The sequence below is a fragment of the Poecilia formosa genome, unplaced genomic scaffold (genome assembly GCF_000485575.1).
Source record: "Poecilia formosa unplaced genomic scaffold, Poecilia_formosa-5.1.2 Scaffold54, whole genome shotgun sequence".
Taxonomy (NCBI): domain Eukaryota; kingdom Metazoa; phylum Chordata; class Actinopteri; order Cyprinodontiformes; family Poeciliidae; genus Poecilia; species Poecilia formosa.
In genome coordinates, this window is record NW_006799993.1 from 990,568 (window position 1) to 1,018,263 (window position 27,696).

Genomic DNA, 27,696 nt, shown 5'->3' on the forward strand with positions numbered 1-27,696 from the left:
GAATTAAAAATATTTCATGCTTTGTTTCAGTTTAATTATCTTGGTAATGCACATCCATATGTCGTTTTAAAACAGCAATATCCATAAAAGACTGAGCCCCTTCGTAGCATAAGATCTCCAGCATGGAAAGACTGGGAGGGATTTCCATATTTCTGCTTCTATAATGCATCATTAAACCACTCCAGGAATTTGAGTGAATTTCATGGAGCGAGCGAAGGCTGGAAGTCCTTGACCTCCTATTCATCAGAAGGCACAGCATCAAGAACCAACACACATCAACAGCTGATAGATGGATCAGGAATAAATTACAAGGTCCTCGTGGTATAGTCTGATTTTTGATTTTTGCACTGCTTTTCCAACAGATTTAGTTTCAGGATCACCACTGATAACTTATTTATGTGTTAAGATTAGAAGGAATTTTAAACTTCTGTTTATATGCAGTAAGTTGGATGACATTAAGATGGTAAATTTCCTTCTTTTATAAACCTGGGGATTTAATTAACATGCCTTTAGTTTGAGCCTTTGCATTTATAAGGTTTTCATTCACTATGCCACCATTACTGAGCCTGTAAGGCATAAGTAGAAATCCCAACCTTTGGTCCTCAAATGGTCAGTGTCCTGCAACTCTTCTTTCATGAAGGTTGGTTTTGTTTGGTTATTTGTTTGTAATTATTGAAATAAATAATATCAGAATTAAGACTATAAACCCTTCAGATGTCAACCAAAAGGAACATTTTCTAATCTCTGTTTTTTTTTACTCACAACTCTCCATAAACATCCACATAGTAAAGGTTGAAGTAAAGTGGAAGGCAGTGCAGAGCAGATATAAGAAGAAAAGACAACAAGTACAACAAAATGAAACTTGAGTGTTAACTTACTGGAGTTACAGTTTATCCTGATACAGTCTAGATGGGGAAGAATAAATGACAGATGAAATTGCATCCTTCAAGGTTATAGCTGCAGACATCCAAAAACAAGAAGTCCACCCTTCCGGGGACGCACACATGCAGGAGGGTAGCCATTTTATTCCCTTGGATTCTTATCTTTAATTTCATACCAATTGATCAGAAAAAAAACATAGACAGAAGAAGGTAAAGAATTAGTTTTTTTCATAAAGTTTAGGCTTAACATTTTCGGTTTTATCTTTACTTTAAAATGGCCACTTATGGTACCAGCTACGAGGCTTTTCCAACCCAATGGCAAAGATTAAATGTTTGCTGCATTCTTTTGTTTCCAAGTCACAGATTTTTGTCAAGGAGGAGAAAAGCAGGTTGATTAGCTTTTCACAGAGAGAATAGAGTTAAACGATGCAACACAAAGCCTGTCCAGCTGCTGCCAGCAGCTGTGAGGACATTGTGGGTTGGTCACCACGTGGCTGGTGGGTCATGTGTCGTCAACCGCAACAGAAAAGTGGGAGCAAACAGCCTCGATCCAATCAGCACCAGCACCATACAGAGGCACCGGATCCCCAGTTGTGAAGTCTGGAACGCTACTCGGCTACTATGTTTGGTTCTAAGCTGCACCAGGAGCTCAAAACTGGGAAGGTCTACACTTTTAGGAAGAAACTACAGGCTATTATGAGCAGAGAAGGAAATCTAAGGGGCTTAATAACTGATGGGAATAAATGTAATCAGTGAGAACATGATCTAAATGGGATTTATAGATCATCTAACACCTGTTAACACTATCAATCCTAAATGTTCTATAAGGCAGATATATGTATGTAGCATTTACTGTACAAATTAAAATAAGAACCTCAGTGTTTGGAGGTTCATGGGGTCGCAGCCAGCTGCAGGTTTTGCTGGGCTCTGTTCTCGGGCTGTTCGCCTGACGGGCCGCAGGCTTAAGGCCTTTGAAGGGGTGAATACCATCTTTTGACACAGCATGATGGAAGAATGAAGGTGACAGGGGAATGGAAAGAACAAGACACTGAGAAAGCACACAGTTCATTAAAGATACTGCTGTTAGCAAACAAAAGACATGATCTGGAGTTAGTGAGAAATGCAGAAAGAGTTTATTCAATTGTTCTCACTGAGACTCAGAAGCTAGGATATTCTGGGTGTTTGTGCTGCAAATGTCTCAATGGTTCTGTGAAGAAATTCTATTTCTTGTGTCAGAGATTATCTAAATTGTTTTAGCCGTAGAATAACACCTGTGTGCAGAAACTGTTTTTAATACTCATGCAAACAAGAGAGAAAATGTAAACTGTAAGTCTATTTCAAAATATATGGTCACTGGAAGAATTAAAGGGATGATAGAGGAGAGGAAACGCAGTGAATCGGAGACGTTACCCCTGGAAGGTGAAGCGTCTCATGGCGAAGATGGAGATGTGGGGGCAAATGAATGAAGAAAGAGCTGCTGGTGCTGCAGGTGTTTTGGTTATACGATACCTAGGTTGACTGTGAGTTTGACGCGGCTCCCATCCAACTCGAGCCGCAGTGTATCGGCCGAGTCCTGGGAGGTGGTGGCCATGAGGAGGCCGTAGGCCCGCTGCGAACGGAACCGCAGGGAGACATCTTCGGCCTCGGTGTGCATGACAGTTGGCATCACCACCTTCATGTACATGCTTCCATCATAGGAGAGAATGGAGGCCTCTGTGGGAGAGAGACCAGACGGATGATGAACTTGACCTTTCCCTTGCAACAGGGATCAGCATATTCAGTTCTGGAGGATTACTGCTCTGCAACTTTTCAATGCATTCCTGCTCTAACACACTTGACTCAAATAAATGGCTAATTATCAAGCATTTGAAAAAACTAGCTGAAATCCCAAGGCGGTAGTTCAGTCTTACGATTCATGTGTCTGGGAGCAATAATGAGTCCAAAAATGGCAGGCCACTGGCATTCAAGAACTGGAGTCAGTGACCTCTGACCTACAAGAACAGCTTTACATCCAGTCCCTTTAAAATGTTTGTCAGGACCATGGGTCTAGTCAAAAGAATCTTATGTTTCATTAAGTAGAATCCTGAGATCTATCGTGTTTTGTTTTTTTCAGAATGTCTGTTGATCACAAAACCCTTTCTACAGAGGGGTACGGTAAGGGGTAGGATTCAAAAGCCTTTGACATTGTCCACAGATCACTATAAATAAGAGTTCCAGCATATTTTTAACATTAAAACACCTGTCACATAAAATCCAAATAAAATGCCCACAAACACGAGAAAAGGTGAAAAATGTATACAATTTTCAAATCTTTTTTTTTTTTTTTTTGCAGAATTTGAAACCTTCTAACATAAAGAAAGAAAAAAAAAATATAATACTCTTTGGTGTTGTCCGATGTGTAGTATCTACACAAAAGATAGGCTGATATACAGTACATTTATCTAAATTAACATATTATTAAAACTGTATTCATCGTTTCCTGGATTTAACAAATGTGCCTTGAAAGCTCTAGTTTTTCCAGGTGCTGTTTGTCCCCAGCCGGACAGCATGGCTGGTTTCCTTTTGGGGCCTTCTGTTGAAATGAATCAGATGTGATTATTGTTCTTGTCACAATAATTTAATATGATAAATGATCTAACAATGTGCTGAAGCATTAGGTGTCCTCTAAATGTCCTTTTGTTCTCTTTTACTGCATGATCAGTTGGGTGTAGGGGTGTCAAAAGGCCACTTGGGGGAGACAAAGTCCATCTCCCGGCTTGCCATAATATATTGCCATATCCTAAATTTAAACGTTAAAAATCAAGCTTGAAATAATCATTTAAGCTGTACAAAGTGTTTTGCACAAAAATTCGTCTCCTATCAAGTTTGAATTAAAGACTCGACATGTTCTTTGTCAACATGTTTTTCTGCAGATAGGGTAGAGGAAGGCAGCTGAGACTGAGAAGGTGTCACATTACTATTTAAGCCGTCGTTCCAGCTGCGATGTGGCCTGTTAGATTAAGTCTGACATGTCATGTTTACTTGGATGCAGCTGCTTGGGAGACAAGCAGCTGCATCCATACTAGAACAGTACTAGTATGGAGAAAAGAGGGTGTCCACACAATTAATATACTTAAAATGCACTAAGACCTCCATGCACTGAGTCTTAGTATAGGTGTATCAAACATTATTATTATTATTATTATTATTATTATTATTATTATTATTATTATTATTATTTCCATGAATGCGATTTGCATATTATACAGATTTAACAGAATAAAATTAATTCTGTTAATTTTGATGGTTGTCAAGTAATAAAACCTCAAAATTCAATTTCTCACAATTTCAAGAATATTAAACAAGGTCAGTAAAAAGATTTGGCTTGACCCAAATCATGGGAAGACTGCTAACTTGAATGTTACACTCTAGAGGCAGGACAAGAGACAACATGTTACCACTAAGGAACCTCCCAAAGCACTATATCCAAATCTACCAATGGAAAGTTAAATGGAAAGAAAGAGTTTGGTAGAAAAGGTCTCAAGAAGATGAGAGACACCAGACCCAACAGATGAACCAAAGGCTGCTGGGCTTCCTTAACAGCTCAACAGTCCCATAAGATGCTTGCCTCCATGACACACTACAAGTGGTAATTCTTGTAAAGAGGTTGCCTATCAAGTATTAAATACATATACTGTACAGTATGGCTTGACGTATGTTTCAGCAGGCTAAAATATCTCATGTAAAATCCTTATTTTTATTGATCATATGGAGTCATATTACTAAAGTTTTCTAATGAACTGAGGTGTGGGTTTTAATCAGAAATAAATAATGGTTGTCAAAACTAATGTATTTCAAAAAATGACTCTTCTGTATCACTCTTTCTGAAATGGATTTAGATAATAATGACTCTTGGGCAAAATGGTTTCATTTCTATTGACGTGCAGAAACGAAACCAACAGTTTATCATGACTGAAGTTTTCTTTTTGCAAAAACAAGCATCACCTCATGGCCACAGTGGCTGAAAAGTAACCCTACACCTTTCGGCTCACTTTAAATGCACAGTTCTATATAAATGCAAATGGGTTCGTCCATCTCCACAGTTCGCCTGGCTGCTGCAGCTCATCCTCAGCTCTACTTTAACACTTTATTACCAGAAGAGTAAATCAGCTCGACGTGACGGATCTGATTCTGAAGAAGCAGGAAAATATCCGATGCAGGAGGAAATGACATCAGGGTACCCGGTAACATGCAATACCAGCAAAAACTAAATCCTGATAATATGCTCCCTTTAGATAAACCTGGAGTTTCATAAATTATTAATAATGACAGTAGAAAAGTGCAACTAATTTCCTTTGAGAGAAAAAAAAAATATGAGGGTCAAAGTTGATTTAAGATTAATGTAATAATGATGAAAAACACACAGGAGCTGGTTTCACTCATCAAATTATGGAAGCCAAATAATATCTCCTGATAGTGAAATGAATTTTTAAAATCTTTTAGAAAATGTTTCTAATCAGATTGACCCACGATGACCTGTGTCTTCTCTCTTCCAAAGCAATCATGGTAGTCAGAGGTATTAGTATTATTCAGTAGGCTACTGGATGGGGAAAATCAGGGGGGTGGGGGGGAAACTTAATTAGGAGATATGATCAGAAAGTGGTTACAAGGAAATGTGACCAATTTGAAAGGTTAGGGATGTATTGGTTTCCATCTCTGATCAATCTTTAATAAACTGTCTCGGCACAAGAAGGAAATTAATCAGGCGTACAGGACAGTTTTCTCTGATTAACAGACTGAAGTGCAGCATGAAAATGGACATGTGGTGCTCGTACACAACATCCCCATGGCATGACGGTGCCTCCACTATGCTTCACTGTCAGAATGGTGATAAGCGACAAGCAGTGCCTGGTTTCCTTCAAACAAGACGCCTGGCATTCACACCAAAGAGTTTCAATCTTTGTCTCATCAGACCAGAGAATTTTGTTTCTCATGGTTAGATGCCTTTTTGCCTCTCTTCCACTCCCTACGTACCTTAAGTGGAATCAGCTGTAAGATAATTATGATGGAGGCATCACAGAACATAAAAATGAAACAGTTCAAACATAGGATGCAACATGCACTTTGTACAGCTTCTGTTTTGAAATATAAAATCGCTCAACAAGCTCCTTAAGTTATCACCTTAGTAGTACTCATTCAGCCGTGCTGCATGGTGGAGCAGAGTCTCAGCAAAAATGATTAATGTGCTACGAAGGCAAAGATGTAATGACAGAAAAGTGGAGGGCATTACGCAAAAAAAAAAAAAGTAATATGATGGAAAAAGACACGATGGCGATGCAGAGTTATCTTTCAAGAAGAAGATATCCTCTCGTTTAGAGGAATGTTACAAGAAGGAAGCTGAACTGAAAACACGACTAACAACATAAAGTGTCGCGCTCACTTCTAATTGTAGACTGAGCTGACAGCAGACAGCTATATCACAGCTAGTGTCCACTTCTTGGACATGGAGTGGCAAGTAAAGTCTCCGGTCGTCCTCATAGAATGTGTTTCTGTCTCGACACAACTCTGTTCATGAGGGATTAATTGGTTCAGATATTGTGTTCTCTTTGTCATTTTTTTTCTATTCAGCAACTTAATAGGTTATTGTTTCATTTTTTCTGGATATGTCTCAGTTTAATAATGTAAGAGAACCACAGTTTTCTGTTTATTCAGTCATTATTCAATACAACTGAAACAATAAGTTGTTAAATTACAATGATACTATGATAAATTTCACCCTCATGTTATGGAAAAAACCCTTTTGATACAAGCGGAAACTCTGGTTATCAGAAATAAATAAAATATTTGGATTTTCTATTTTTATAAATTTGCTAAACACTCAAAAACTTGTTTTCCACTTTGTCATAATGTTTGTGAGTAGAAGTTTGAGGAAAGAGATTAATTTAATAAGCAACATAAGAAAATGTGACAAGAGATGCATTCCGGATCCACAACTGTGGCTGTTATGCACAAAATGGTTTGTTAACTGTGAAAGTTTTTCTCCTAGTAGGTTCCTGGCCTTGGGAAGACCTTCTTTACAACCGTGTGGTGAATTCAGGAGAGACTCAATGCTGAACAGAAAAAAAAAATTGTGTGTCAGCTGTAAACGGATTAGGAATTAATTTACATCTCTCTGAAGACAACGTCTGCAGTCAGCTCAGCAGTAAAGCCGGACGGTGGTGAGATTATGAAGAGGCAGAAGGATGAAGGAGAGCAGAACATTTTTACTCAGGTGAGAGTGTGTTGTAATCTACGATTCGCTTGTTTAATACATCAATAAGAAGGCTTTATACAGAGCATAGCAGCAGGATGCACACAGCCTCCAAACATTGAGAGCAAAACATGTCTATTTAGGTGGTGACTTGTTTGGCTTAAGCTTTTAGGTGACTCTCTTTACATAAAGGTAGATGTAAAAATATTTGATTTGAAATGGAAAAAGTAAAAGACAAAAATAAAAAAAAAATAAAAAAATGAAGGCAATTTAACAATTAGACTATGATGAGGGACACTGATAGATACTTTGTAAACAGAGAAGTTTCATTTTCTGATTGGAGCTAATAACGTTGTTTCTAGGTTGACTTGAATTGCAGCATAAAAAACCCCTCCAAAAAACAAAAACTGGATTATCGATATCAGCTAAGCTTTTCATCTAATCTGATTTTAATGCTGGATTGCAGTTATCTTTATGTGTGTTTGGATATCCTATTTTAGGAAAACCTGTCAGGATTTGTTCCTCAGCTCCTCCTCATTTCAAGTCATGTTTTAGATTCAGTCATATGACGAGTTGCTGTAATCAGGTGAGGGTATTTTTGAACTCGGTGCACGTAATTTCAATGTCACGTGTAAATTTGAATCGCAGACCGTTACTGCGGTTTAAGTAACTAACACCTTCTGCATTTTTGGCCATATTTCTTTGTTGTGTCACCACATTCCCTTTGATTTAAACTATAATTTGCTCTCATTTTCACATCAAGGCACACAAAATGCAAATCCAAACCCCAGTTTACCTCTCTCACAGGTACGTGACCAGTACCCGGTGCCAGTGCAGTCACAGATGAATCGGTTCCAACCCTCTTTGCAGACTCCCCGGTTTTTGCATGGATAGCTCTCGCACTGCTTTCCTTGCTGTTTGTTGCATGAGGGTTTGATACCGGCACCATTTTGTGCCTCTGCGATCTGACGGATGTCCTTGCTGCGACCGTCGATGAAAAGGTCACGGATGCACCCGACGTAGCCGTAGTTGAGCATTGCCGTCCAGAGCTCGGTGGGCAGGATGAGGTTGGAGCGGTCAACTGGAAGGCCTCCCAGATACATGTCTCCCTCCAGGTCCAGAATTTCACTCTCACCACTGGCTGTAAATGGCGTCCGTCTGCTGTTTACAGAGATGGTGCCTGAGGCAGTCAGGGATATGACAGGTTAACAAAAAACAACAGCTGGAGCAACACGTCAGAAAAATGTAGTGCGATGCTCTCCACACGACCACTGGTTTGACATTGTGGGTACAAAATACTTTGAGTGTTCCAAATATTAGTTCATTTGATACATGAACCATTGAATTTCAATTGTTAGTTCTGGGGCTTCAATGGAGGTGTGCAGTGCTTCTTTGGGGCTAAAAGCCAAGGCATTAAGTCTTGGACCTTATGGAGCTAAAAACTCAATTTTAGGCGTTGTGGTGCTTTGGAAGTTTTTGCTGCTAGAAAAAGTCAAGACTTTTGTCTGATAACCTCAACTAGTGGTTAAGATTAGTGAGGCCCTTGTCTTATGAGGACATTTAGAATCTGTAAAGAATATGAAGCTCTGTAGAGGTACACCGAGCTAAGTAGGAAAAAAAGATTACGATTTGAAACGTTACTGGCCATGGCTTTCCTGAAAAAGCTTTCAGTGTGTAGTTGGAGTCCAAGTCACTGACTCAAGTACACATCACTGGTCACTTTTACTTATATTTTCTTTAAATAGTGGATAAAGTCTGACCATTTTAATCTAATATGTTTAAGATTAAGTTTGAACATGTAGATGTGAATGATTTGATGTGAAGGAGCCGGGCTGACCACTACTAGCACAAGTTGACGTACGTCTTACAGGCACTTCCTCAACTATCTGACATTCAGAACAACATGAAGATCTGCAGACAGGTGATTTCTGGGACACACATTATCAGTACTAAGAAAGTATGACAGGGGTCACATAGTGGGCCTGGATAAAGCTGGCAAGCATATAATACGTCAAAACTTGACAATTCCCTTAGAGTGCTTAATTATAAAGGCAGTGAGTCTAACTCATCAACATCAATTCCCGTTTCTACAAACAGCTACTTTGCTTACCAGAGCGTCCATCTCTCTGAATGTCCACATGGTACCATGCCCCATCGTTCACTTTTGTCTGGGTGGCTTTCACCTTTATCGTCCCTGAGCCCATATCCAATAGTAGGTACAGGCTTCCATCTAGGAGCTCCACAGCAAAGAAATCCACCTGTGCAGGACAACCAGAATACACCAGTACGGAATGTTTTTTTGGGTCTTGCAACGTCCTCCATTTGCAGACATGGTGAGAGGAACATTATAGAAATGGGGGTAAAAATGTAATAAAAAATATATTTCAGGGGTCACAAACTAACCTTGGTGTTTTTCTGGCTGCGAGCTGCATCTTTGCGCTCCTGACGCTTTCCATGAGTGAAGAGGATGAGTCCATTGGGCTCAGTCGTGCGGAAGTCGAAAGAGATCGATCCCATCCTCTTGGTATTCCACTTGGGGAGGCTGATGTACGCCTCTGGAGTCTCAAAGGAGATTGGGTCCAACGTGGCCACATTCTCACATTTGTAGGACACCTCACCTTGGATTTTCATCTTTGGATCCAGAATCCGAGCCATCCTGGACAACTCCAGACGGATGTCATTGTTCTTGTACACCACCTGTGATGAGTAAATTATGGATTTGGGTATTCGTCTCTAAATGCAGCAATGAAGTCACCATCAGCTCAAAAGCATGACATTAAAACAACGCCACTTCAATTTATGTTTTTGCAATTAGACAAAGAATTAAAAAAAAATAATAATTATCTGGGTTTTCCAGATGAATACAGTCCTCATCTGTGAAAATGATTTTCTATTCAAGCTCCTGTTAATTAACAGCATGTCTATTCAGACTATATAATGACGGACACATTCTCCATTTGAAAAAATAAATGGCTTAACCTATTATTAAGGATTCTAAATAATGATGAGAGCTGTATTTTATCTCAGTGCTCATACATCGTCACAATATTTAACAATTTAAATAAAATAACCAAAGAATAAAATAACCAAAGAATAAAATAACCAAAGATGAAAATTACACAACTAAGACCAATTTAAAAGTCAGGTAATGTAGGAACATGTTTGGCTATTTTTGCTAGTTTATTTTCCCCAAACAAGCAAGCCCTGTGATAAAGCAAAATACTCAATGAGGTAAAGCTCTTCTCATCCCTCCTCACAGTGTGAAGCTAAATCTTTTGGATGAAGATCTGCAACTTAAACAGGTTTATGACAAACGACAAAAGATTCCAATGAAAATTATCAGAGCAAAATCTCTTAGGTCTTTCTATCAGCATAAATATTAATACCTAAATCCGTTGGTGTTGGATGTGAGAGTTAAATCCATAAAAGGGACTGACTGGGGATCTCACAACGAACAACTGCGCCTGCTGAGGGATCAAAGATTACAGATTTTTTTTTAAGACTAACTGAGCAAAAAAAAAATTCTTGTGGAAACTCTCACAACTTGAAGAAGCAAATAGCATTACATGGCAAAGTTATTCAGAAAAATCCCGTGGGTTATATCCCTGTTCCACACCCCAATAAAATGAATGAGTCATAATTTAAAATATGTTAAGCTTAACCCACTAGTGACTATGATTTGCATAGTGTTCTTTTTTTATACTCATGATGAGCATTTGGATCATGTATCTGAGGTTGTGAAAGTGTTTGTGGGTTTTGGAATGACTGTCAATATGTTAATGCTTATAACTTTACAGAAAATATACACAAGATCCAGTTTGTGCTAGATTGTGCCCATATAAGAGTAAATGAACATTGATCTATAAAATGTTTCTCACAAAAAAAATAAATAAGATTTTGTATACTTCTCCGTCCATACACTAGAACATCATCAAAGGATCTGAAGGAATTTCACAAAGCGAGACAAAAGTGGACAGCCACGATCTCCGATCCCTTAGATGGCTCTGCATCTAAAACCAGCACTGGATCAATCGCTGATCAACAAGGAATTACCTCAGAAAACCGTAGTCAAGATCTACTTACATTCACTTAATGCTGTAGTTATAGTTTTTCACAACAGCTTTCTTACCACCTGCAATACTAAACAAGAGACAAGAGAAGTTTATCCACTCTGCACAGTCTTGTTATTGATCCATTATGAAGGACAGAGAGATCATACACCCATCTTTTTGCTCCCTCATTTTTTTCCTGCTTTCTCTCTGACAGTTTTATTATGATGATGCATCACCTGGATGAGATTACATTATGATGCATTCAGTTGAATACTTATTTGTCGGTAAAAGACGTAATCGGGGCATGCCATCAGCATTGCATAGGGAAGAGCAGTGACTGCCTTGCAAAGCTTTGGAATCAAAACATGCGGCTTGATCCCGACATCCGGGCTATTATTTTTATTGGGGTTCTGTGTAAAAATGGTGAAGTAAAAAGTGAAAAACGAGCGAAATTTCCAACTCCCGAAACGCAGAGTGTAACTGAAACCAACTGCCGCTTTTTGGAGTGAGAAATGGAGTGGAATTTTGACCCCAAAATAATTTTGAAATCGCTCTGATGGTCGCAAAAATTGCTCTATTGGTAGGAAAGTTGGTCATGACATTGATATGCATGCCTGCTCCGGTAAAATGTTTTCAAAATTTCTCTAGGGCCGAGGGTTTTCTGTCAAGGTGCTTCAGAGCGAAATCATGTGACAGGGTAACCTCATGCTCTCAGCCATTCATTTTCAGACTTTTCTGAAAAATTTCAGAGCTCAGCGCACACCATCTTTCTTTCATCACTGCCATCACTGTGATAGAGCTACAGATATGAATCGCGGTACTATCGGAGATGACAAATAGCCCTCTCATATGCTTCAAACGGTTTTTGGATCGGCCTTACGGATCCTGAACAGGAAGCAGTTGTTCGGACTGCTTTTTTCATCAAAACTGACTGGGTGTCTCATAAAGATAGAAATCCTTCTCCACCGTTCTGTCTCACACACGGCAGTTGACAGAGGATTAATCGCTATAACAACAGAATACAGAGAAAGGCAGAGCTGCTGCTTAGGACTACAAAGACGCCATCTTTTGGCGTAACACTTTAATACAGAGGACAGAATAGAATGTCAGAACATGGTGGAACACTCAATTATTACAGAGGAGGGCTGAGCTGGCATTCAGAACTACTTGCTGTTTTGGGCATTATATAGCTGGAAACCACTGTTAGACATTGGATTAGTGTGACCATTTAAAATTAAGCTTACTGAAAATTTCAAAATAAAAGCCTTGACATTTTTCACATCAGGTAATTGTTCTTTTGGGCTTAATGTGACTGGTTTTTAAAAAAAAAACACTGTTACACATTGAATTAGTGTGGTCATTTAAAATGAAGCTTACTGAAAGTTTCAAAATAAAAGCCTGCATATTCCTCTCATTTTAGTGCACCACCTATGGCGGTGCAATAATATTAGCCTTTTTAATGTTTTTTTTTTTTCCTCAGGATTGTGTCATTACATTTTGTAAATTTAATGACACAATTCTAATAAGCAACTTAAAGATAAACTAGTCCCATTTTTTTATCAGTTTCTCACGGGTTTCTGCAACAAATGACTTACTTGTCAAGCTATTTCGATAACAATGGAATATGGGAATTTTGCAGTTTTGGTTTGTAACAAAGACTTTGTAAAACATGCTTGGAATGGTCCACAGTCCATATTTATGTGGATATCGTTTAACTTTTTGACACAGAAACGGTGAACACAGAAACGGGACTGAAATGCGTCAAAGTTGTTGGTCATTGTTAAGAAGGGAGTGGATAAACAAGAATACTCCACAATGCCGTGCTACTTCTGTCCTGAGACAGGCTGAAAGAAAATCTGGAATTTATTATCATTTATTCAAATCCTTTTGGAAAATTTATGATGTTTACATTTCCTTTCTTTTATTTTTTTTGTAGATAGTCTAATCATGGCTGATTCGCCTCTGAATAATGTGTTTCGCTCAAGGCTTTAAGGTCTGTGTGCTGCATATCCATGTAGGGATGCACAGAGTCATCCTTAACGTTTATCTGAAACAGAAATTGTTTTCCTATTGATATCACATCATCCTTTGTCCTTTCTCTGCAGTGCATTCTAAGTTTACTGGTGTCAGGAGAATTGATTACCTCTGAACACAGGAAAAAAAATCCTTCTCAAATTAAAATGACTCTGTATATATTTTCTCCTTTAACATGTATATAGTTTAGCTTTGTTTTCCTTTAAAATAAATAATGTCTGTCAACATAATGGCATGTTTAGTTCTCATAACCATGGTGAAAACAGACCGTCAAGTAGAAGCATATTTTTGAAGCTAATTATGAGTTTGTATTTTAACCCAAAAACTTCTCTGTCAGTCAAGTTTTGTTCGTTTTTAACCTTACAAGATAAAACGAAGAAACATAGCAGATCTCAAATGCTGAAAGGCATCAATAAAACTGGAGCTAATTTTTATCTTCTCATCCATGGTGTTTCTGCTCCTTTGTCTAGTAAAGCATTTGGCAAAAAGGAAAACACAGATGATGGTGCAGACTTCCAGTTATTCCTAATTCATCTGTATCCCGAAGCTGCTTCCAAACACATGTGGTTTCTCCATTTGATCGAGTGATGGGGGGAAAAAATGATTGAGAAACAGTCTCTTTCATCCCAGCAGCCTAAATGTTGTCGTGAACAAAGGGAGGCTGGAGTCACGGAGGGGGATGAGTGTGGAAATTGAAATCTGTTCGAGTGGAAAATTGAAGGCCTCTTTTTTTTTCTCTCTCCTCTAATTCTCGGGACAGAGAAACACTCGGAGTCTGTCTTTGGTGGGTTCACAGACATGAACAAGACAAACAGCCTCTGCTCTGTTTGCTTTTCCTGTTTTATTTGAACAACTCAGATACCACAGCTCTGCTGGATGTGAGGATAGATTGAGGGTCTTGGCTCAGAATATTGATAATCCAGCTGCACATTTGACAGTAAATCAGATCATCCCTAAGGGAGCCGAGGGACCGCACAGAAAATAGTCCTCTCCTTTTCTCCCTCTCTTTCTGTGTTCTTTCCTTCCCCTTTGTTTAGTTTTTTTTATTTTTTTTTTCCTCCTCTCGCTGCTCCAGTCGATATATTGGATTTTCCAACATTTCATAAAGAGCCAACTCTTTTTCTCCGAGTGAACAGCTTCAGTCTCTTCTCTCCAAAATGGAATAAAAGAAAGTATCAGTGTAGTCATTGGGAAGTGTTGGAGGACGCCGATAAGCGACACCTGCACTCAGACTGTGGAAGCTGAGGCGCAAAAAACAAAAGTCTTTCTAGAAGAGAAAGAGCAATATGAGAAACAAACCAGAATTTATAGAAGGACATGGGGAAACATGTTTCTGAAGAACATATTGGCTCCATTTAACCTAATAATAATTTTAAATGCTATCCTAAGTGAAAAAAGAGTAATCTTTTCAGCCTTTTTCCTGTTTATTTTTTTCTGGCAATGACAATCGACTGGCAGCAGCTTAACTTGTTGTCTCGTACATAATGAGTGTTGCTTTTGTCTTTGCATGTTTTACTTATATTTTACTTTACTGTTTTGTGTCAATGTTGTGAAACCTTGCTATTTTCACTCAATTACACATACAATGAGAATCTTATAATGGTCTGGGAAGAAAAAAAATAAAACATTATTTTATGATTAAAGAACCGAAAATATTCTTGTGACTTCAGGAAAATAACTTTTTCTATTGGGTTAGATTTTATTTACCGTAGACTGCTGGGTTAATCATAAAAAATAAAAAAAAAATAAAAAAATGAAGCAAACCTGCCCCAGATCAGCACTAGGGTTAGCTGTTTATCTGCTGTGCTATTGTTTCCACAAATGTAATTATACTTATAAATCATATACACAACTTCCACCCAAAAAAAAAAAAAAATCCACTTCTATCTCCTCAGTCTCAATATTTTTTTTTCAAATCTGAATGTTAACCAAAATATTTGGGGGGGGGGAATGTGTGCACGGCTTTATGGTTTTTATTAGAGCCTGGATGAGTTTATGGGTATTTTTGGCAGGCGAGTGACTACAAAGAAGGTTCACAACTATTCAGTGCTTTCTTATTATAAGACACATTCTAGTCCTGAAACCTTATAAGTTACTTAGCATCCATTTGCAGATTGATTTCTTTAATTTTGTTGAATTTCTTTAGATCACTTTAAGACAGTTTTACATTGTCAAGAAAGATCTAGTTCCAGTTAGGTGATTTATTGATTCAATTAATCTAGGAGGTAATCAGGCCAGATTATGGTTCATCAGTTAAGTAAGAGGTTCACAAACTGTGGGGCTGTTATATTTTTACACAGGGTCAAGGTGGTTTGGATAGCTTTATCCTTTAATAATTTAAAGTATTTAAAAAAAATTGTTTTTGTTATTCAGTCATGATACCTTTGACATTTTAATGTTTCAAGTATATTAAAAAAAAGCAGAAATATTGATAGCGAGTATATTCTGTGGTGAAAAATGCGCAGTTACTACAAAACTGAAAACTTCATGAGAGATTCCAACATGCACACTCTGCTGGTGTGGATGCAGCACACATCTGTACACTCACAAATAGAACATGTCATAAATCATTACAATTTTTTTTTCCTCCATATGGAAAGGAGGAGGGACAAACGGAGGGTATAGCTGACACTTTGACAAGTCACTTTCAGCTTTCTGCCACCTCCGAACAATATGTACAGAAAGAGCCTTTCAACATGCAGAGGGAGCTTTATCAGCACTTTGCAGATCCGGCGGCAGGTTAACATGAGAATGAAGCTTGAGGAATACCCGCCCTGAGCGAAGAAAGCATGCATGTGCACACAAACATGCATGGAAATTTGAAGACGCGTGTGTGTAGACGCGTGTGTGTGTGTGTGTGTGAGCAGCAGAGGTGAGGGAAAATGTTCGACAATGGTCAGATGAAAGAAATCCATCACTGCATTATCTCTCTGACCAGGCGTCTAGGACACACATCATTACACACACACAGTCCCTTATCAGTGTGTGAGAACGAGCACTGTTACACAATATGACTGAGGCTTGAAATTACCTCTCTGGATTGCCGAGCAGCACAGACTCAGGTGTTATCTCCACCTGAGAAATCCTACAAAAGTCACACACTCTCTCAACCTGTGGTCCCACAAAACAGACTAAGGTTTTCCTTACAAATGTAAGAAATATGAAAAAAAACAACAAAAAAACATTTTCTTCTAAGAAAAGAAATGTTCTTAGTCTTACTCTCTTTGTGAAGTAGATGTAAGATTTTTCTTGCTTAATGTGCGTTTAGCGCATAAATCTCTGCTTCAGCAGAAATATCTGCATATCCTTGTAATCCTCAAATAGACACACCTGCAGCCAACACCTTGCTGCTGGTGTTGGTCTTGTAGTATCAGTGATCACATGGTTCTGACACGAGACTCTCTGAGGAGTGTTTTGCAACATCAAATCCCTGACAGTGCGGGCTCTTGTCCACAGGGGGGCAGGGTTTGCTTTGCAGAGAATCACAAACTGAGCCAATAGGCCCCTCAGTAAGTCCAGTAAAATGATGGCACCTTTGGAAACTGACTTGTTTAATTTGATAGAGACAAGCTCTGAGTACATGGATGTGCATGGGCTATTCAGGCTGAATTTGTTAAAAAAATAAATAAGAAAACCTGACCAGTGATTAAGTTCTGGGGCTAATTTAACTGCTCAAATTTTCATCTAACTATGGTTCAGCAGAATTGCTCTTCTTTTGTGTTTCACTGAGTGCCTGCCTGAGTTTACACAGACAGGTTCAGATGCAGTTTTACCATCTTTATATAACGTTCACACTTCTACTGAGTAAAAGGTCATAGCATATTATAGGTCAAGCGTTAATGAATAGAGGATGCATACAGCTTCAGGTTTTTGTGCTTTGCGATAAAATTAATTCAATGCAAATTTGCAAACTCAGCTTTCAATGTAGTTTGTAATTTTCAGTGTAGATTAGTCATATCATGAGCACAGGTGAACCTGTGAAGGACTCCACCCGAAATAATTATTTAATTCAAAATAGCAGACTGATTGGCAATGGTTGCTTACAAGCATGCAATCATCTTGGGTTTGCATTAAAATGGCCTCATGCATGCACAAAACCACTGCAATAATGTTGCAAATCAAAGTTTTTGTTCTAGATCACAAAGAACTTTAAACCAAAGAGTTCAGTTGAAGTGAAAAAGGAAAGCCTCCAGACAGCTCCGGGATCATTTCCTCTGGGGGAAGTCGTTGCTGCCAACACAAAGCTTGTGAAGCACTGGCAGCAGGTAGGTGTGAATGCCGCAAAGACGTCTCTTCTGCCCAGGAAAAACGTCAAGGACAGACTGAAACTATGGAGGAAGTGCAGGATTGGACAGCAGGAAATTGGCAAAAAGTTTTTTGGTTTTTTTTTACTCATAATTATTTACGACATCTAGAGAAGAAAAGGTGAGTTATATGTGGAGGAATGAGTGAAGCCACCATGTGTGCATCTTTGCCAAGAACTAAGTTTTATCCCAATTCTGCCAATGAATGCTGAAAATATATACCGGGATAAAAACATCCTTCATGGGGCAACTTCTTCCAACACACTAGGAATGATATGATCATTATTTGTTAAGTTAAAAAAAAAGACATTGGAGATATTTTTCACAACACAAGCTCTTACCATGACTGTAATGCTAACATCTTAAAAAAAAAAAAAAATCAAACTTAGAGAATCTTAGCAGATCTTTTTTTTTTTTAAAAACAATTTTTACTTCTAGACCACAAAGTCGCCCGTGGATTACAACTAAGCTGAGTTTGTGACACTTTAACTCCAGCTAATATGTTCATTTTGTGACTTTTTTAATCAGCAAGGGATAGGTTCATTAACTGTAGTTGCCCCAGGTGTAATTTAGTGGAGTAAAACAAAAAAACATTTTTCCAAAGACCCCTCAGCATAGAAACGATGAATAAATGATGGCGAAATAATAATAAATCAATGTGAAGGAGGAAGAGTCATAGACAACAGCCATCATTTGTCTCTTTTCTGCTTGTACTCCCTATCCGGTCCGTGAACTCCTCCTTTGTGTTTCTTTGTTGGCGACAGTATGCGCTCCACAGCCAGAGGCCTCCATACGAGTGGCTGATGGAGGTGTAATGACAACCACAATTACAGCAATTATGTGTTATTGTAGGCCATTATGTATTTTGTAGGCTCGGAGATGTAGGCTTTTTTTGTAATTGCTGGTTATGAAAGGCATAATAATCACGGGCCGGCCAGCCGAAGGAGCTACCAAGGGCAACCAGCACCTGGTGCCATGGTAACAAAACATTTATCCGTAATGCTGCACAGTGGATGGCGAGGACAAGAGCACTGGCAGCAGGGAAATTAGCCCTAATGGTGGAGAGAGGAGAACAAGGAGGTGCCGGATTGCAGACTGGGGGGAACTGGTGGATGCTGCAGATGTGTAGGTGGCTGGGTGGGGCTCCTGACTGGGAGGTAGGTGCTCAGAATAACCCATCTGGATTTTTGGGGGGTGACCAAAAAACTGACCAAACCAGTATGGATAAATCTATAATAATTTAAGCAAGATTTATTTGCTAACCATTTTAAAGTTTTTAAAGTCGAAAAAGAAATTTTATTTTTATCCAAAATTTTGTTTTCTGTTGGAGTAAAACCAGAAAACTAGGCGCAAATATGCTCTAACTGATAATGTTTTAATAACTCAAACAGTTTCCCAAAACTCTAGATGCCTCCAGATGGTTTGATGGTTGGCATCAACCACACTGATTCAACAGGAAAAGTCTGTGATCGCCACATATCTCTAAGTAAAGTTCCTTAGAAATGACTGAAATGCAACTTAAAGTTAAGGAAAGCCACAATATAATCCCTATATCTGAAGCAACATTGAGTTGTTGCGATTGCACATCAGGTAACTTCCTGTTCAGGAAGAAAAATGTGGAAAGCATATCACACTGTGACTGGAGCAACAATATGACTCCACTACTTTTGCAGACTTGAGCTCTGTATCTAACAAAAACTGTTCAGAAATTATGTCTTATCCAATGCACATAAAGGAATAAAGTACAGATAGTAAATTTAAGCTTAGTGCAGTGAAGCTTATAGATGAGTTCTAGGTTGTTAAAAGTTTGTGGCCGGACTCGTTAAACGCAGTGAGTGTGTGCCAGAGGGATAGAAATTAGTTGAACTTCCGTAAAAAGATTAACTGTATGCATCTTAAAAGTCTGAAAAATGTAAATAAGAAACCTTAAAATAGCAGCTCATTTTCCAGAAGATTACGCCACAACATTGTGCACCCGTTTACTCTGCTTCATTGTATGTTAATGAATTTTGCTTGTGTGCACATCAAAGGAAAAACAACAAGAAAAAAAACATACTTGCCTCTTTTTCATACTGTGACACCACCTTTCATATTTGACTCTGTGGTTCATGAATCAGTGAATGCATGGCTGTGCACATCTCTAATTATATGTGCATGTGAACGTGAGCGTGTGAGCGTGTGTGTGTGCGTGTGTGTGTGTGTGCGTGCACATGCATGACAGGAGTGGGAGTGGGTGGTGCAGAGAACTGAGAAAAGGCCCAGCGTGCCATAGAGCAGGAAGTAGGCCAGAGGGGGATTAAATGGCTGCTGCGCCACTTCCTCCATCGCCCTGCAGCCATATGATGCTGTACACTCAGTGTGTGCGTGCGTGTGTGTGTGTGTGTGTGTGTGATGGAGAAAGCCAAGCCCCTGCAGTCACAGTGCACTCCACTGGCTCTACTTAAGTGCAAAGATATGACATCATAAGCTTCAGGGAGAAATATATTTGTCCACACGTGGGTGCGCGTTTGTGTGTGTTGACTCTCTGAGCCAAGTTTCACGTCTTGGATATTGGTATCAGGATGCAATAACCTTTAAAAGCCGCTTTTACAGTCTGCTGCTCAGTTGGGGTAGCACTTGGACTTAGAAGTATAAAACAAAAAGTAACTGAAAAAAAAATCAGTTATGTCAATGCTTGCATACATATAATCAATTTAATCTCAAGTATATTATACATAAGGGGAACCTCTCCCTGAACTTGAAGGTTCAGTTATCGTCCCTGAACAAAATTCTCACTAACAAAACCAAATATCAGAAACACAGTAGCAGTGGGTTTAAAGCACAGCCTGTGAATCCTGACTCACTTTGTGCATTGCATACTTTACAGTGCCGTCAGGAACTCTGGGTAAAATTTTAAACCAAAATGCAACATTTATAAATAAAAGCTAAAACATAACATTCACTTAAATCTCAATGAAAAGTTGTAGAATGTCTTTTCAAATTGACAAGACCAACTTCTTATCTTCCAGTAAGCGACACTGCGACTCACTGGATTGACAAAAAACTCAGAACAGTGGAATCCAAGGAACCCTGTGAAGCTGTGATATGGAAAAAGATATCACAGATCTTTTTTGATTTGCACAATTTCTATCCATCTGCATTTTCACCTATTCCAAATTAGCATAAAGAAAAAGAAGAAAAACTCAAAGTCATGGATAGAACTGTGTCTCTATGGATCTAATAAAATGCATTTCCACGTCTGTGCAGTCAGGATTTGTAATGAAAGCTTACAAACTTCTTTTGGCCTGTTTTGAAATTCAGCAGCAACACATTTTATCTCTGCGAGAATGCTACATTACCTCCTTGAGACAGCCCATGAAGTTGTTGCTAACTGGAGATCCCGGCAGGTCGGCTGTGCTGGGGCTCCCACCCACGTAGAAGAAGTCATCTGAGCCCAGCATGGTGTAGTCCTCCTGGGTATAACCCGTGGTGGTCAAAATCCCATCCACAGATATCGTCACCTGACAACCGCGTGGGCACAAAAAGAACATTTTAATATTCTTCCTTTCAGATTGTAGATGCAGCTTGTTGAAGAAAATAATTAAAATGAACAACTGGCTGAATTCATTGGATTAATTTTAACTGCTGTACATTAACAAGAAAAGCCAACTTAAATGGTTTGCATTGCACAAAGTCAGAAGTAAACATGCAGGACAAAGAAGAACTGCAGCAAGAAAAATGACCACTTTATGAAAGAGAACTGCACTGCTAAACAACTGTGACCAATACAATTATAAAACATGGTATCATGATGCCTAATTTAACATTTAAACAACATTTTTTATAGGAAGAGAAAAATCTAACATAACTAACTAGGTATTACTGATGCATTTAGTTACATTGTAATAAAAGAAAGGTTTATGAGTTTGAAACTGTGACATAATAATCAATAAAATACACAGCAGTTAATTTTTTAAATAGCTTTTCTGACTGGTCAGTGGGCTCTAATCTGTGTAGATCTCTCACATTTTTGCTACAGCTTTCAATACAAATCATCATCCTTTAAAATCTACATGTATTTGATTGTTTTAAATTTCTATGAAGTTTCCGAACTTATTTTTAATATTACTGGACTTAAATCTGTCCATGTACTCTAACTTTATTTCTGTTTACTGATTCAATACTAAATCAATGTTGGTAAGTTGAAAATTCAGACCTACTTTGTTAAATAATGTTCATATCACTGCCTTGCCAGTAAATTCATAACTAAAATCCATTCTCACGTTGCCAATAACTTTTAAACTGGTTAATCCACATAAGTAAAGTAGTGGAGTCAGATCCACAGAAAAATCTGTAAATTCTGAACTGCGAATAGGCAGGGGTCCATTGTAATTGGGCAATTGGGCTATCAGACAGTTACTGGAGCACCTAATGGGTGAGCTCCTCATGGGTCCAAAGTACTCCCAAATTAACTACTGTTACTGAGAATTTATTACAGGTAAAATGTTTTAGTTTGGTTAGATTCAGTTGCCTCCTGCAGTGTGTTTTGCCTTGTGCTAATCAGTATAACGATGCATGAGTCGGCCTGATTTCCACATACGTAGAGTTTGATATTGAAGTGAAACAATCGGAAAAGAAGACTCAAGAGAGTGAGGAAAAACTTCAGAGCCCAGCAGTTAGTCATTCAGTTCTCAGCAAACCTTGCCAGAAATCACACAGGGGGAAGAAAAGAGAGATTGCAAACTAAAAGATGACAATGAGTTAAATGATATCTACCATACAGTGGAGTTTGTTTACCAAGTCGGGTCCAGTACCTGTAGGCTTGGCAAAAAGGTGGGTTGGGTAAGATGTGAATTTAATAAAAATTACAAATAAAAAAAACAAGTGAAATGAATCTGAACATCTGTGCACACAAACACAAGGCAGGTTAGGGGGAGAGGCATGACATGAACAGAACTGTCATGATGGACGCAACCAGAACAAACAGGTTTCTAATCTAACTGCAGGTGAAGTAATCTTCCCCAACGCTGGGCCTTACCTGTCGCAGGTTCCGGGTCACTTTCACATCATGCCATGAGTTGTCATTGAATTTCCCATTGACGGGTTCAACGATGGCTTCAAATGCTCCGGAGCCCAAGTTGATGACCAGGGAGACCGCACCGTCCTTCAGAGCCAGGTTGACATAGTCGGCTGACTTCCCCGTGTGCAGGATGAGGCCGTTGCGCTGCCACGTCTTGAAGGACAGCGTGATCTCGTCGCTGCTGCTCTGGATCGGGTTCTGGGAGAGGTCATAACAGAAGTACTCCGAGCCACGGAAGGTGGCAACGTTTTCTTCCCTTGCTGTGGTGGGAAGAAAATGAATCAAGGTTAGAAAGATGAGAAAGACAACATTAAGCTGTGGGATCATAAGGATTCGACAGCTTGTAAAAATATTTAGCAGGAATTACTCATCAGTTTTTTTTGTGTGACATATCTGTGTTTCACATTACTCCACACACGCTCTTCTTTTTTAAGTTCTTGTTCCTTTTTTAAAGTAATTAGAAAGAAAACCAGCAGAAGCCATACATTACTGCTGCAGAGGTCAGGAATCAAACCCTGTCAAAAACAAATAGCCTCCACATGACGGGTAGTAGCTCTACTGCTGTACAACACCCTGCATACATAAAAGCTCAATGCTGACCAGATCACCCTCTTCAATATATTTGCCATGTCCATTACTACGCTTATGGTAAACTGGAAATGGTGGTTGTCATGGCTTTCTTCCAAGAAGGGTGTATTTGTTGGTGTTAGGCTAAGCTTGCAAGGAACTGTGTGCTTTATCTGAATCTAAAAGCTGTTTTGTTTTGAAACTGACAGTGATGTAGATATAGATCAGGGAGAAGATGCAATAATCCTGTGCTAATCTTTGTAAATTTGGTCTAAAATAAGTATCACGATAAGACACCTTCAAAAATCCTCAGCACGTGACAGAAAAGAACGCTGAGAGCTACCACGTACCAACATCAAACAATAATCTTTCCAGTGAAATTGCCTGTCAGAGAGACACTGTGACGCAGTGGTCATGTTTGTGATCACACAGAGGGAAGCCGGAGACTCTGGATGTATTTATGACCTTGATCGAAGGGTAAGGGAACACACAGAAGAAGAAAGGAGTAGGGAAAAGAGGAGAGCGCAACAGCGAGCTGAGGTCTAACACAGAAAAATGGTCCACTCAGGAGTTGTTATCTGGAACATCATCTTCAATTAACTTGCTGTCTCTTCTGCAAAAATACTGGACTTTGTGTCCAGACAAAATCCAATACAAAGATACACGGATCTGTTTCTGCTGTGGAACTTTAGAAATGAAGCTACTCCCCTCTTGTTTCATGTCCAGTTTTATTTTCACACATTGACCATACCCAAATCATTGCAATAACATTTTTTTTTATTTTATGTCATTCGGTGGACAGTCTAAGACGAGGTTGACTACCTCCAACCAAGTTACACAAACCAACATCTGGATGGCATCATTCAGATGTTATTCAAAGGCCCAATGGCATCACTAGAACAACATTGTTGTTCCAACTATATTCTAAGTTCAATGGTTCCAGTTTAATGAACAGCATGTTTTCTCAAAAGTGTCTGAAACATGAAAATAAATAAATCTACATCCCTACAAAGCAATGGTAAATAAACCTATCCAACTATTTGTTGCAAATGAAGACTGCAGTCACTATGCAACTGCCTTAGAGACTTTAATCATTTATAATTATTAAAAAATCTAACTATGATCTCCTCCAAATAATCCCCACCTTCATTGGATGAAGTAGTAGAGGACTGTTCGCATCCTGCCAATGTCTCCTGGCCAACCAACGGCCTCAAAGTAGGGGTCAGTGGGAGTGGTTCACTGACCTTGAAGAATATCAGATGACAAAGCCAAACTAACTGCCCAGACTAAACCACGAGGCCACCCTCCTGAACCAAGGAGAGGGACGTGAGCGCAGCTCGCCAGTAGCTGTGTTTCCATTATAATGTAAACAAAATAAATACATAAAAAATTCTGCAATTGCAAAGTTTCCACTAAATAAAAAATGCAATTAAAATCACTTGTGAATAACACAGACAAGTCATGAAAAACCTCACCCTCCTACGGCCTCCTGTCACTTTTTTCATCTTTTCCGCCAGTAGTAACATCCAGTTTTTGATAAGACGAATGATATGAAAAAAAAAAAAATGTTTCCACTGCAGTTTTGCAAAATACACTAATTTTACAGCCAAAAACGTAGCTCACTGGCAGGAGACCGTGTTGTGGATGAATAGATGGATTATACAATTTCAAAATACATCCTACTGGTCAGCATTGCTTCCCTTCAGAAAAAAAAAAAATCAAAGGAGTCCAAATGAGTCCACAGATGACTGTTTGCATTTACTTTCATTTAACATAAATAACAAGAACTTAAACACCATATTTCCTTACAGATGGGCACAGAATCAACTCTTCTCAAAAACACATTGAAAACTTTTCTCCTGTTTCATCACTCAAGCTCCAAGCAAGGATTTTTTGTTCACTGACTTTTAATTTAGCACTGAATCTGTAGCTATATTCTGCAAAATAACTAAATCCTGAATTAACCAAACATTTAAAAGCATTCGAGACATATGTAAATTGGGTTCAACCACTTCATTCCTCCCGTTGAGTGCTCAACAGCTTTCATCCAACTAGATTGGTTCAAAGACCGGGTCAGCAGGGGACTGAAATGTTAAAAGTGGTACTTTTCTCTTAGCAACCATGGTCCTTCCTTAACAATTCCTGAGTTTTTTCAGTTGTTGCAACTCTCAAGGTTTGGTTGATTAATATCACCAGAGAAATGTTATGTAAATTAAAATGAAATGTAAAACAATCTGAAAGACTTTTGGCCACTGAGCAAATGTCCAGTTGTCTTTCTCCTTGGCCTACATAAGATAATATTCTATTTTTTTTATACTTGTACTTGTGTAAAATGCAAAGTCCACACAAGAAAACCACAAGACAAACTCACTGCTGTGAGGCAACAGTACTATTACCGCCACACATTTTAGGGTTATTGAACAGACTGTAATTTTTATGCAAAGAATCAAGGCAGAAAAAAAAAAAAAAAAACAAAGATTTTCAATGTTCGCTGTAAGGAAGAAAGGAAAAAAAAAGAATGTTAAACTTCCTCTGGTGCTAAATGCTTAACACAGTGGTGATATTATCTGGGTATGGACGCCCATTGTTAAGAATGAGTGAAGTTTGTCACATTTCTCTGGTATTCATTCCACTTTGCTAACATCACATTTCTCTCAAACATTCACCGAAGCTACAATCGCTGTATTTAAGATACATCTGTTTTAATACAAGACCAGACTGTAAGAAAAATCACAGACTGGGATTAAACAACTCAAAACTTCTCGTCTTCACAAAATCCTCATAAAGTCATATGAGTAACACTGAACATCAACATAAAACTAAAGTAATGCAAAGAAAATAGGGAAAGACGATAAATACAGTGCTTTTGTTCTTAAAGTATGAGTCGTCTTCTTCTTATCTGCTGTTTTTTAAGCAGGCAAAGTCAAATTGCATCTGGTCTCCAACATAGCTCCCCCAAGGTGAGAAAGCATCCCTGTTTCTGTCTCCATCTATAGCCCACTGTGAAGAAAAATGCAGCTCAGACTGTGTGCAAGAGGAACTACGCCAGTGCATCCATAAGCAAGTTTTCCCGCAGGGACATGATAAGACTATGGTCCTTCTTTCTAAAAAATAAAAAAATAAAAACATTAGATATAGAAAAATGAACCATAAATCTACTATGCATTCATATTCTATATTCCCTCTTTTATGGCTGTGGTGATTCAGTGAAATAAAAATAAAAAATATACGAGATTAAACTTGTCCAGAGAGGAAGCCATAGTGCTTGAAAGATGGTATATTAATGAAGTGAGAATGAATCTGAGGTCTTTATGGCTGAAATGAGAGTGAGGTGAGGAGATTGTTATCACCCCATAATAGTTTTAATGGCATCCGTAAGCTGTTCTATTTGGAGCCTTCTTTTGATGGATGAGCTGGAATGAGTCCTGTGAGGGGTCATCCATAAAAACGTCAGAAGGAGAGATGGCAGAAGAAAAAAAAAGCTATAGACACAGTAAATATTCCTAATATCCAAAGACTGTTAGCCACTCCCGGTGGCAAAGAAATTTTGTTTTTTTGCCAAATTTTTAGCATTTTATTATTGAACGAATTACTACAGAGATAAATATTTTGTGGTAACTTTAACCTACTGTTGAGTGGATGATGACGAATGACCTGAAAGCATTTATTAATGAATAATATGGATTGTTTTGCATGAATTTTTAATGTTTTGACAGGCCTCAGTGGCACCAGGGTAATAGGTTTAGTATGAACATAAACTAGCAATAAATAAGTCATTGGCTTTTAAATAATACATTGACATTTTGATTTATGAAGTGTGGACCTTTTACTGATTCCTGCATGGCCCACCACGATAAATCATGAACTGTCTGGGATATTGGTGTCACCAGGTTCAACGATAACCAGAAAGAATTTTGTGAAATATTTTACACTAGTTTCAACATTTCTCCCAAAGTGAACACTTACATGGATCAGGCCTCTATCTGATAATATTACTTAAGAAAGATTCTAACCTCTCTTTACTGCGCCATCTGGGCTTTCTCCCATTAACGTTGATTCCTCCGTTGAATTTCAACCGGACCAATCAATCAGTGAACAGAAGGCAAGGTTATGAATATATTCTGCACTGCTTTATAAATAACTGCCAGTGGTTTTAGCGAGGACAGTGGAGGAGTGAACGAAACCATTATGCAAGACTGTAATCTCATATAATAGATTATACGCGGACTGAGCATGGCCAACTCTGTCCGTGCTGGCCTTGCTTTCAATTATTGACTTGACATTTACAGCCTTCTTGTTCGACTTGGCACTTCTCCCTTTCTTCTTGTTTACAGCACATGCAATTTCCGGTAAACTTCATAGCGTCGAACTCATTCACTTGCTCATACATTACATGTGTTACAGCCAAATGGTAAAGTTTAAAACTTCAAAAGAGTCCATACCCCCAGCAAGCAACTGTTTCTCAAACGCCAAGGGTCCAGACCCTCTGTACAAATTGAAGAGTAGAACAATGGCTGGTTCTAAAAAAAAAAAAAATTCCCTTCTCACCCTCCGCGGGTGGTCTCTTTCA

At 38.6% G+C, this 27,696-nt stretch overlaps 1 protein-coding gene and 1 long non-coding RNA gene across 7 annotated transcripts in view; one reads left to right on the plus strand and one right to left on the minus strand.

Annotated features, from left to right (window-relative positions):
- Positions 1 to 27,696, minus strand: part of LOC103138742 (neurexin-3a) — a 123,926-nt gene that overhangs the window by 42,707 nt on the left and 53,523 nt on the right. For all 6 annotated transcript variants that reach the window (XM_016671994.1, XM_016671992.1, XM_016671993.1 and 3 more), the window contains exons 6-12: positions 22,518 to 22,819; positions 20,839 to 21,000; positions 9,514 to 9,807; positions 9,221 to 9,368; positions 7,907 to 8,290; positions 2,391 to 2,594; positions 879 to 905 (exon numbers count right to left, since the gene is read on the minus strand). In XM_016671994.1, coding sequence (XP_016527480.1) covers positions 879 to 905; positions 2,391 to 2,594; positions 7,907 to 8,290; positions 9,221 to 9,368; positions 9,514 to 9,807; positions 20,839 to 21,000; positions 22,518 to 22,819 — 1,521 coding nt within the window. The remainder of the gene's footprint in view (positions 1 to 878; positions 906 to 2,390; positions 2,595 to 7,906; positions 8,291 to 9,220; positions 9,369 to 9,513; positions 9,808 to 20,838; positions 21,001 to 22,517; positions 22,820 to 27,696) is intronic.
- The window catches only part of LOC107836371 (uncharacterized), a 16,628-nt gene continuing 525 nt past the window's right edge, over positions 11,594 to 27,696 (plus strand). The window contains exons 1-2 of the long non-coding RNA XR_001662253.1: positions 11,594 to 12,061; positions 17,948 to 17,953. This is a non-coding gene — a long non-coding RNA (uncharacterized LOC107836371). The remainder of the gene's footprint in view (positions 12,062 to 17,947; positions 17,954 to 27,696) is intronic.